This window comes from Nymphaea colorata, chromosome 3 (genome assembly GCF_008831285.2).
Source record: "Nymphaea colorata isolate Beijing-Zhang1983 chromosome 3, ASM883128v2, whole genome shotgun sequence".
Lineage (NCBI taxonomy): Eukaryota > Viridiplantae > Streptophyta > Magnoliopsida > Nymphaeales > Nymphaeaceae > Nymphaea > Nymphaea colorata.
The window spans coordinates 11,272,316-11,283,808 of record NC_045140.1 but is presented as its reverse complement, the minus strand read 5'-3'; the positions used below and the strand labels follow the sequence as shown (position 1 = coordinate 11,283,808).

The 11,493-nt window shown below is 41.7% G+C and overlaps 1 protein-coding gene across 4 annotated transcripts; it reads left to right on the top strand.

Moving 5' to 3' along the window:
• The first annotated feature begins 5,432 nt into the window (after positions 1 to 5,432).
• LOC116250063 (phosphatidylinositol 4-kinase gamma 5-like) lies at positions 5,433 to 10,929 on the top strand. 4 transcript variants are annotated; one of them, XM_031623413.2, is made up of 2 exons: positions 5,433 to 5,813; positions 8,235 to 10,929. In XM_031623413.2, the coding sequence occupies exon 2, from the start codon at positions 8,538 to 8,540 to the stop codon at positions 10,497 to 10,499; it is 1,962 nt and encodes a 653-aa protein (XP_031479273.1). In that variant the 5' UTR covers positions 5,433 to 5,813; positions 8,235 to 8,537; the 3' UTR covers positions 10,500 to 10,929. The 4 variants fall into 4 exon arrangements, with proteins under 4 accessions (XP_031479273.1, XP_031479274.1, XP_031479275.1 ...); XM_031623414.2 differs by having other exon boundaries at positions 5,433 to 5,817; XM_031623415.1 differs by lacking the exon at positions 5,433 to 5,813 and adding an exon at positions 5,824 to 6,087.
• Positions 10,930 to 11,493: the final 564 nt, after the last annotated feature.

Sequence of the window (11,493 nt, the reverse complement as noted above, 5' to 3'; positions counted from 1 at the left end):
TTAACTTATAAAATTGGATTGGGTTACTAAAGTCTGCAAGTAGTTAGCGGCTATGGAGAACATTGAGTGACCGACCATCCAAAGCAGAAGTCTGAGGTTGCTTCTTCAAAGCTGAGAGAAGGAAAGTCAGTCAACAAAGCGCCTGTTCAGCAAAGAAACTAATCAGTCTGTTTTGAACTCAGCTAAATGCCACTCTTCTGGCTGTACATGTGGGGGAAGAGAGAGAGAGAAAGAGAGAGAGAGAGAGAGTTTTGAACAAAAAGTTATTAAACTTTCTAGACATTGATTAGTTGCCAATTAATGGGAAAAAAAACATCTTATTAATGGGAAAAGGAGAAATTAGAGCATCATGCTGGTTCCATTTATTGAACTTAGTTGTGATTAAGAATTCTGCTTATGGGAAGACATGCAATAACTCCCAAACAAACAACATCAGCTTTTCCATAATTATATATCAACCTTCTTTAGTGGAAAAGTAAGGCTGTCATAGCCTAGAGTGCTTGTGGCAGTTTAAGTGCATATAAGAGCAACTACCCTCTTCTTAAAAAATTATATTTTATTATTATTATTATGCGTGTGTGTAGAGAGAGAGAGAGAGAGAGTCATGTATGTATCTATTCTTTCATTGGTTTAGAAAAAGTAGAAAGCCTCCTCATTCCTTTGGCCTTATAGAAAAGGACATAGATTTGAGTTTTTCAACTCCAATACGTCATTCAATTTGATTTCAAGTGCCTTATAAGTAGCTGATTGAATCAAAATACCAACCTATCTTTTTGGTTCCTGTTTTAAGCAAGTGAGCAGGCTCTGATGATCATCAGTTTGAAGAATGACCTTATGGATATGCACTTTAATACATCACTTTCTTAGTCTCTTTGTCCGTAGTGATGTTAACATATCATATTCAAATCAGATATATACTTTATCATATCTATTCTTTTGGATATCTATATATTTGGATTCAGATTCATATTTGAATTCGAACGAAAAAAAAAAAATCTATACTATATCTAAAAGCTAATCTTTGGTTCTATTCCGGTGGGGTGTCAGCCCATTGCATTGCACTAGCCAATGCAGCCCCAGACTCTCAGGACAAGGGAGAGATAGCTTAGCCTTGGGGTTTTGTTTCCTACCAGAAGGAATATGGCTAACTATTAGAAATTTTTTGGCCTTTACATGACTTCCTGCAAACACAAACACAATGAAATGGGCGAGCTTAAATCTGGTTTTAGGGTTTTGTCATTCTTTATTGTGAAAAACACTGCACCTTTTATGCATTTAACTTTTTTTTGGAGCTGGACCCATTTTATGGGCCCCGAATTATATATCCAAACCTCACTGGACCCAAATACATGGATTGGGTTTGGATCAATATTCTAGACACCAATCCAACCTTCAGAAATAAGTTGGAAGTAAAACTACCAGATAAGGTCTGGATCTTACCCAGCAGAGGATTCGGGTCAATTCTTTCGGTCAGAAAACGGGTCCCGCATTATGTAACACAATGAGTGCCCCCACAAAATTTCACCAAAGAGAGCACTTTATCAGAGCCTCCTTTTCCTTTCTCCTTATTTTTTTATCCGCTTTTTGATGTGGACCTCATCCGTTCTCAACTGCCTTGTTCAATGTTTCTAGCACTGGTGAACGAGTGGCTGTTCGCTTGTGTCGGTCGATACGTATCGTAATTTCGAGAAAGCGGTACCCTATGGCGGCCCGCTGCTTGATCGCTGGTGGGCTGAATGAAGAAAAAGGGAACTCAAGATTCATAAATCCAAGGATCTGAATCTTCCTGCAATGGATCAAATAATCCTAGTTTTTTTACACAAAATCAATAACCAAACTGAATTTATTATTATTATTATTATTATTATTATATATATAAATTGAATGGCAATTTTTTACTAAAGCCCAAATTCAATTAATGCTTAAAATTCAGCCTAATCAGAACAGTTCGGATCTCCAAAATCCTAATCCTATTAGACCCCAAGAATGAAGAACCTCATAGAGGAGATCCAGCCCTAAGGGCGAGTCTGACCCGACCCGTTGTTGCCGTGACCAGGCCGCCTGATTTGCTCTGGGCCGGAGGCTGGCGGTAGGTGAAGAGCGGGTCCCGGACGATGTCAAAATTTTTTGGGTCGGGATTGGGTGGGACTTGTTGTCCCCGTAATACCATGGGTGAAGGAATTTTTTTTTGTTCGCCCCACAGTCTGGGCGCCCACCGGATTAGCCCCGACCCGAACGCCATGTCCCGACGAACGAACCCATGGTTTCTGTGAACAGGAAAAAGCGCATAAATTTGTAAAATAAAACAAAAGATAACGTGACGTGGGCCCCCGCACCCATCGACCGCACGCCCCAGTCACCATCTCAAATAAAATACAAATAAAATTCAACGGACGCCAGTGCCATGTGGGGGAGAGTACGAAAGGTCCGGTTTGCCCTTTGACCATTTCAAATGGGTTAGACATAACCCTGCCTTGTTTGGTATGGTAAACGCTTCATCATTCTGTGTATGCAGCATAACACCAGGTTTCGCATTAACTCCGCTTAAAGTCACTCTAAATATTTGATATGTTGGATTTGAGCTTGCGTTTTAGCCCTGTTTCAATTTGTACTTGAACTAATAATGTGAATCATGATAACCGGTAGCATGTTTGTTCTAAAGATTTTGATAAAATCTCTAATAATGTGCGAGTGATGCATTTTCATTTGAATGTAAGCAATCTTCAAATTGTAGATCGACATAAAGGTGAGGAACATGAAAGCATTTCGGCTTTTCAAAAGTAAACACTAAAGAGTTGCTAAAGCACATGTGATAATTTTGAAAAAATTTCAATATTGTTTCTACTTCCATTATATATATACTTGAGTCGTTAGAAGTTGATTTATTTGTGCAAGCTTGTATCATCTCAAAAAATCTCATTTAAATTGACATATTATTTTTTAGGAACATTTGAAGATTTTTTTGTGCATTTTCACCATCTAAAACTAATCCATTTGCTTCATCAACATGATGTTTCTTGTGATTGCCATCCTTTTTTTTTTCCTTGAGATTTTTAACTTACAAACTCGCTACAAGATGCTTCAGTAGTCAATCAAACTAAGTTTTATGAACACGGTCAACGAGCCTATGGGGATGAAAATTGCATTATCACAATGGATAAGGGTATTAGGGTCTTTGCGAAACCGATAATACGGGAGGCGGTAGTGAACGGCAGAACCTCGCACTTCCAACCGGTCGCCTCCTGTTTGTGTCAGGCAGTGGGTGCGTCTGCCACGTAGGACGTCCTTGGCACGTGGCGGCCGAATCTTCCGATGACTCAGCAATTAAAAGGGCCAACGGGACCAGCAGACGTGGCGGCTCTCAGGCCGTGGATTTCGACTGCAACTGGGTCTCCTCTTGTTTGGCTAAAAGCAATTGAATAATTCGCCGTTTATTTATGATTCTATTGGTTGGTCTGTCCGTGTGAAGAACAACTTGGACGAAAGTCGCTGGACAAAAATGGCCCCGAATTGATGGGAACGAGATGGGCTGCATTCGACCCTAATCAGAATATCAACGGGTCGGATCCAAAACAGTTGACCCGAACATGTAGAAACAGTTGAGATCTGCTCTCCTACGCACCAAACCAGACCTAGCCCATTAATGAAGGCAGGTTGGTTACTAGAAATCTAACTTTCATTTTCTAAAGATGTCTGGGTGAGCCAGGGCGTGGCCATGAATGGTGATCCCCGAGAGCTGAGGTCACTCCTCATTTCCCTCCATCCTTGGAGTCCAAGATTGCTTTGGGACGTAGGTGGTCTATGTTAATAAGGGCTGATAACGAGCATTATGAACTCATTGTAGAAGTCGCGAAATAAGGTAACAATAATATAAGAAGAACCTCTCCAATCCCTATTTGTTATATTTGAAATGCGCATTAAGTATCATTACACCAATATCTTTGCTTATAAGTGTGACCACATTTAGACAGAAATTATTGACTAATTACTGCTTGCTACCCTTTTCCCCAAAAGCATGAAGAACCTTGTTTATTAGAAGATTGCATCAAAATATTACTTAAACGGCATGAGTTCAACATCACATATAATCATGCTTTAAAAGCAATTTAGTCTCACCACTAGGCCTACTCGCTGCATATGTTTTGTGTTTCTTAGCATCAGCATTTTTTGCCCTAATTCAGATTAATATTCAATTTTTCTATTTTTCCTGTTTGGGACAATTAATCTCGATCTCCATTTATTTTTCTTAGATTTAAAGAGGCGTTTGATTGCCCATAATCTTAAATTCATATGAATTTGATGCGACTTGCTTCTGCGGATCGCGACATTAAACGACTAAGTAGTCTATGGTTCATCTTGACGTCCAAAGATCCTTTTTAGATCCACACTGCTGTGAGAAAAGCTGAGGATTCATGCATCTTGGATTTGAAATCCCTCGCTTGTCAAATCAGAAGGGAAAACAATCGTAGCCTTTTTTCGTCGGATAAAGTGAGATAAGATAATCCAGATCCAATACTATTGGGATTGGATCCAATAGTATCAATTGAAGATGCGTCGTCAACACGAGACGAGATCTATTTTAAAGTCGTTTGGTCTAACTATGGTCTGAACTCAGTTGTGGATGCCTCGCATATTTTGGATCTTCTCCGATCCATTTATAGTGAGAATATCACGTGAAAACAGTAGTAATGCCTTTTTTTCTCAACCTGATGGATCCACAACAAGTCAATCTTAGATCCGCTCGCTGATCGAGCGCCTCACGACCCGGACTCCTCCACTGACCCCAGCCCCCCGGCAAAATTTAGAAAGTCAAAGGACAAAATCGACCTCCCAACAGAAAATGTCATGCACAAGCGTTGCCCTTGGACCTTCCCAACGTGCTGGCTGGGTAGCGACATGTCTATAACAAATTACTCCTTTATCCTCCACGTATGGGCACGTTTACTAGTTTGTCCTGACGGATGTGGATTGAAAAATTCCCTTGACAACTGGATCCGATTAGCATTCATTACCGAACTTTTCCTTTCCATTTATATCCGGATCCAATTTGTACGAGAACCGACCCGCTACCACCACACAAAGGGTAGAGGGGTACTTGTGGACCATCAGTTCTCAGGACTTAAATTGTCCACCTGTCGCCCTTTGACCGCCGTGGAGCCCGCTTCGCCCTATGGACGCTGACGTCATTAAAGTTTCTTCCAATCAGCTGGCCACACGTATCCGAAGCTGTTGCCCCGATCCGAGGGCCGTACGATGGAACGGGGGGCCTGAGATCCAACGGTCCAGAAGTCGTGGGATGGGCGATCGGACGGAAGGATGCTTGGGTTTCTAGAGTCTTCGGCGGAGAAGGGGGAAGGGACCCCTTCAGTTAACCACGGTTAAATGTTAACCACCAGCGGCTTGCCCCCCACTCGGGTTAAGATTTCCACAGAAGAGAGAGAGAAAGAAGAGAGAGAGAGAGCGAGCGAGAGAGAGACGAAGGCGAGGGTTTCCTCTTCTCCTGCTCCTCCTCTCCGCCCCCCCCCCCCCCTTCCCCCCATTTCCCTCCCTTTTTCGGACGCTTACAGAGCGAACTCCTTCTCTCTTTACTCTCGCTTTTCGTTCATTTCACCATCTCATTGAGCGAGCGATTGAGAGGGAACGAGAGAAGAGAAACACAGAGAGATCTAAGCCGTAGTTGCGGCCAGGAACTCGATTCCCGGCCATCGATCTCTGGGCTCCGATGAGATCGACGGCGGAAAGATGACACGAGTTAGCTAAGTGCCGTCTGTTGACCGTTCATTTCCCGTATTCGAGCGGATTTGCCTCCCGGAGTGCGTAAGATCTATCCCTTTTTCCCTCCCGTCCCCTTTTTTGGTTGTTTTGAGATCGGGATTGGGTAGATCGGAGTTTTTTTGTTCAAATTTCTGGACGGAGATTCGGTGACATGCGGGAGAATCGTTTTGGATGTTCTGGTGTCGATCTATAGAGATGTCGGCGTTTTTTTGGTTCTGGAACGTGCAATACATGCGGTTTTGGAGTCGGATGGATGTATTCATGGATTTGAGTGAAAAGTTCTGGCATTTCTTGTTGTGCTGGTCGGATAGGGTGAGAAATGTGTAGGTTTGTATGCTAGTTTTGTGTGCATCTGAATAAGTTCCATTTCTGGCGTTTTTTTTTACATGTGTACGCATCTGTTTCGAATGACCGCAGAGATTGAGTGTCTTCGGAAGGAGGACTTGTTGTCCTTTTCTGTGATTATACTGGTCTGAGAAATTTTGAATATGGGATAGATTCTTTGCTTTAGCTTGATCGGAGTTATGCTGGCGTAAATTGCGCTTTGGTGCAAAGTTTCCTGACTTCTTCCTTTTCTTTCTCCAGTAATTTTGAACAATTTCTCTTAGTTGGGTCTGGGTTTTGTACGATCTGAAGCTGCGGTAGGATTTGAAGCAGCAGGGCTTGTCTTCATGAGCATGATATTTCTGCTGTATCATGCTGCTGTTTCTGTGCTTCTGAGAGGTTTGTTTTGTTGGGTTCTCAAAAGGAGCTTTGGCCTGTCACGTTTGTATTTACTAAGTGGATCAAACTTTACTATTTTTTTTAGGAGTCAGGACTGTATATTGATGTACCGTTAAACTTCCTAGTGTACCCCTATGTAGCAACCTTTTGCTTAAGTTCTCAGTGATGGACAAAGTTTAGAGGGAGACAATCATGCAGTCCTTTTTTCTGATAAAGTGGCGTAATATTAGGTTTTGGTTTAAGTCAATTCGGTATTAGGGATGCATTTCCTGAATCAATGGTAGGTAAGGACATGGTTAGGGTTTCTTCAATGAAGAAATGATTTTGTTTGTTTCTGTCGTCAAATCGGAGAGCTTGATTTCTCTTTTTGGCATGTAGACTGATGCATTTTCTTCTTGCATCTCTCTCTCTGTCCTCTGTCTCTTTGTCTCTCTCTCTCTCTCTCTCTCTCTCTCTCTCTCTCTCTCGATCATGTGCACACTCACCATTTCCAAAGCTCTTTGTGGAAATCTATCAGCAATAGAGACGTTACCCATCCCCTGCGCTGCCCTTTGAGTCCTTGACAAGGTCAGTCATCGAAGCTTTATAGCAAGGAGAACACACTTTGTCAAAATTTAATGTCACACAGTTTGAATACCTTAGACGTGTGCTATAAAAGGAGGGTTGGTGGTGATGGCGATGGATTCAGAGCAGATAAATGGAAATGGAAATGAAAATGAAACAAAAGGTGCCCTACGTTTTTGCAGACATCAGTCTTGTTTCTGCTTGCCAAAGCTTGTTTAAACATGAAGACTTGTGAAGAAGCTATTTATGCATAGCCAGACAGGGTATGTTTTGACTATGACTGAAACGTATTCAACTTATCCAACTTATCCTGGATCAGTAATAAGGCAGTTGCACTATATCTAAGTCATAAGTTATTGGGTGAAGTTGAGGTTGTCAACATGGAGACAAGTGGAAAGTACTGAAATCTTTTTGTAATATGCTTGCATTGTGACATTCATCCAAAAAGGTTTCTAAAGCTTAGATTACGCATATTCATCTCTAATTTTTTATTCCTGAGTAAAAGTTCACACTTCACAGGAAATGGTACTTGATGTTGCTACCAAAAATTGGGCATTTTCTGCATTTACCTATTAGAAAAGACACCACCTGTTATGTTTCGGTATTACTTTCAACTTCCTACCTTTGACTGAAGAAGGCAGGCATCTTTCTGCACCTTATGCATTAGAGTAGGACGTCTCTAATTTTGGTATGATAGAAGTAGTCACCTCTTGCCGTAGTATTTGCTGGTAATATCAGAGATTCAGAATGGAGTCAGAGGTTGGGTCTCTTCTTGGCAAATAGATGCACCTGTGGTTTCTGTTTCTTGCTTGTGATGTGTGTTCAAGCAAAGAATGCTTGCTTGACCCAACATCGGTAACGATGATGCATGAGACCTGTATCAATTGTTGCAGCAATACAGTTGGATGCAAAAGTAAATGTAATTAAGCTGCAACATTAATTAAATTCTAGGGATCTTCAATGAGGAATGACACATATATTCATCTTGAAAATTCTTTCTGGTCTTGTTTTGCTTCATTGTAAGTGTTGCAGAAGTCCTTCACATTTGATGATGAGGTTATTTCTATTTTCAGCTTCATTTAGTTGTTTTTTTTCCTGTAAGGCTCATCAGGTCTGAATTTTTTATTATTTCGGAAAATTAATACTTCTTATGTGTGTAAATATTCTTACAGGCTTTAGAGCTACTTCTTCTGATGCATAAATGGGAATGGAAAATGAAAGCCAGGCCTCTTAAGTAGTGAAATGGCCTCTGCAATGTAGCAAGATTTCTCTTCCTTTCGGTATCTACTTTGATATTTTAGTGGTTTGCACGGGAGGATAGCAAGTACCAACTGTGAGATCTACTTCATGTTCATTTCTGCAACCATCCGTCCTTCCCTCAGTGAAGTAGGGCCAACATTGGAGTGCAGCACCCAACTGGGAGCAAAACCTTTTGTTGGTGACTTCTCTTCTGGTGAGAGGGTTTTCTGCTTTCTATGTCTCCTAATTTAGAGAGTCCTGTTCAGACCCAAATGGCAGTTGCAGTCCTCAAGAGTCCTCTCGGCGGTGAATACCATGGCAAACAAAGTGAAAGGAAGCCGGCTGGGCGGAGGCGTGTGTTTGTTCAAACTGACACTGGATCTGTTTTAGGAATTGAACTGGAGAGAGGTGATAATGCCCACACTGTGAAGAGGAAATTGCAGTTAGCTCTGCATGTGCCAACAGAAGAGAGCTCGCTCACATTTGGAGATCTTATATTAAAAAATGATCTCAGTGCTGTAAGAAATGATGTTGCACTGCGACTGACAAAGAATGTCATGCATAGGAGCTCTTCTATGCCCTGTCTGTCACCCACTGGTAGGGATCTCCAACACAGAGATCGAAGTGGTCCCATTGAGATACTGTGCTGTGCTGAAAAATGCTCCAAAACCAAACAGTTGGTTAAGGAGGCCATCGTGGCAATAAAAAATGGGATAGATCCAATTCCTGCCAATGGTGGCCTTGGTGGTGCTTACTATTTCAGAAACCCTAAAGGTGAACGTGTTGCTATTGTGAAACCAACTGATGAAGAACCCTTTGCTCCCAATAACCCGAAAGGTTTTGTTGGTAAAGCTCTTGGTCAGCCAGGTCTAAAGAGGTCTGTGAGAGTGGGTGAGACGGGGATGCGAGAAGTTGCGGCTTATCTTCTTGATTATGACAATTTTGCAAACGTTCCACCTACTGTGCTTGTGAAGGCTACTCATTCAGTTTTCTGCATCAATGAAGGTGTTGACAGCAACCGAATCCAGAACAGAAGGCAGGTTAGCAAGATTGCTTCTTTCCAGCAGTTTATACCCCATGATTTTGATGCAGGCGACTACGGGACATCTAGTTTCCCTGTTTCTGCTGTGCATAGGATTGGGATATTGGATATCAGAATCTTAAATACAGATAGACATGCAGGTAATCTATTGGTGAAAAAACTTGATAATGTTGGAAGGTTTGGACAGGTAGAACTCATCCCAATTGATCATGGGATGTGCCTTCCTGAGGACCTGGAAGATCCATATTTTGAATGGCTGCATTGGCCTCAGGCATCAATTCCATTTTCAGATGATGAGCTTAAGTACATAGAAAGGCTTGACCCAATAAAGGATGCAGAGCTGCTCAAAGCAGAATTGCCAATGTTTCGGGAGGCATGCTTACGTGTTCTCATTCTATGCACCATTTTCTTGAAGGAAGCAGCAGCTTTTGGGCTAAGCCTTTCAGAGATAGGTGGCATGATGAGCCGTGAGTTTCATGGGATGGAAGAAGAGCCTAGTGAACTTGAGTTAGTCTGCGTTGAAGCAAGAAGGCTTGTGGATGAGGAGTCATTATCTGATGAAGTTGATGAAGAAGAAGAAGAAGAAGATGGTTCAGAGAATGACTTAGAACAATTTCAGTTCCATATTGACTGTGAAGAGGACTTCAGTCAGACAAAACAGTCAAAAGTTAACTATCGGAACGAAACACGAATTGGTTCTTTCTCTGTTCCTAGCTTGAACATTGGATTCAAACATTTTCCGCCTTCAAGTTTTGTCTCTCCAAAAGGTGGAAGTCGCCGGAGCCCTCTGTCAAAGTTGGACGAGAGCCCAGAGGAGGACGAAATGGAGGCTGAAGTAGAAGAATCGGCAACAGTTTCCGGACAAAAATCTGCTGTCCATAAACTCTCAACATCCTTCAAATGCATTGGCATCACTGGTAAGCATCAGCGTCATGGAGGTGTTCGAGGAGACTGCTCCTCTTCTGGTATGAACAGAAGAAGTGCAGAGGAACAGGTCCAAGCTGGGGCAAGCTTTGTAAAACTTTCGGATATGAGTTCACAGGAGTGGGGGGCATTCCTACGCAAGTTCAAGGGGCTACTAAATGATGCTTTTGCAAATAGGAAGGATATGAGCATGAACCAGAGGCATAGGCTGGGTACTTCCTGCCAGTTTTGAGAGAGAGACCCGCAGAAGGTCTGTTGGTGTTGTTCTGTGTGTACAAAAATAATGTTTGAAGAATGGCAATTTTAGTACTAGATAGCAAGCTAGCTACGTTCTGTTTTAGTTGCAGAATGAAGAGTAGTTAGGTGGTCGTAGAAGCGAGATGGGTTCTGCTGCTGATGTTCATGGGTGTAAATATTCTTTTCTAGGTGTCACGGGAAGAGGTGCTTCAGTGTCAGCCAAGTGGATCCTCCTAGGATTTCTCTTTCTAGCACTTCTGCTTTTTTTACTCTCTTTTTACTTTTCTATGACTACCTTTGGCCAGATGAAAACCTTATGAATAAGCTAGAAAAAGGATTGTACAAAGTTCAAAAAATATCAAGAGTGCGGAGCTTTAGAGACTTGAGAAATTTTATGGATTTATGAGTTGCATTATCTTGTTCCAGATGAAGATGTGCCTCATTTTCTAATGTGTTTTAGCTTTCTTTTGTTGACAATGGTTCATTAGCCTGTTTTATCTGAATGGATTCTGGAAAAGTGTCGTTGACTTCAGTCTTTCAGGCTGTCAAAAATTTCCCAGGGTAACTTACATGATTTGCAGTTAATATGACCGTTCCTAGTTTGTGAGTCGTACAAGTATCATTTTGCTGCTGGTACGCAGAATGCTGTCTGCTTGACTTGCCGTTGGAATGGGATCATTCAATAAAGAGAAAAAAAAGCCAGAAATTAAAAAAAGAAAAGAGGATGATTCTCTCTTAGATATTATTTGTCGTATTATTATGTGAAGTTCTGACTAGACCTTACTAATTCTGTGGGCTTTCCAGAGGTCGGTCTAAAAAATGTTCGTTGCCTTTCTGGAGGGAAAGGAAAAAAAAAAAAAAAAAAAACCTTTCGCATAAGGCTTGTTTTATTTGCTGAAGTTGCAGTCTTCACTGCCTTCTAAAGTGCGTATCTTTTACCTACTGTAACTTGCTTTCCCTTAACCAAAGAAACAGAGTCTAGCGGTCGG

What these genes read in the sequence shown, in the direction of transcription:
- LOC116250063 (XM_031623413.2), top strand. Translation starts at nt 8,538, where the DNA reads ATGTCTCCTAATTTAGAGAGTCCTGTTCAGACCCAAATGGCAGTTGCA.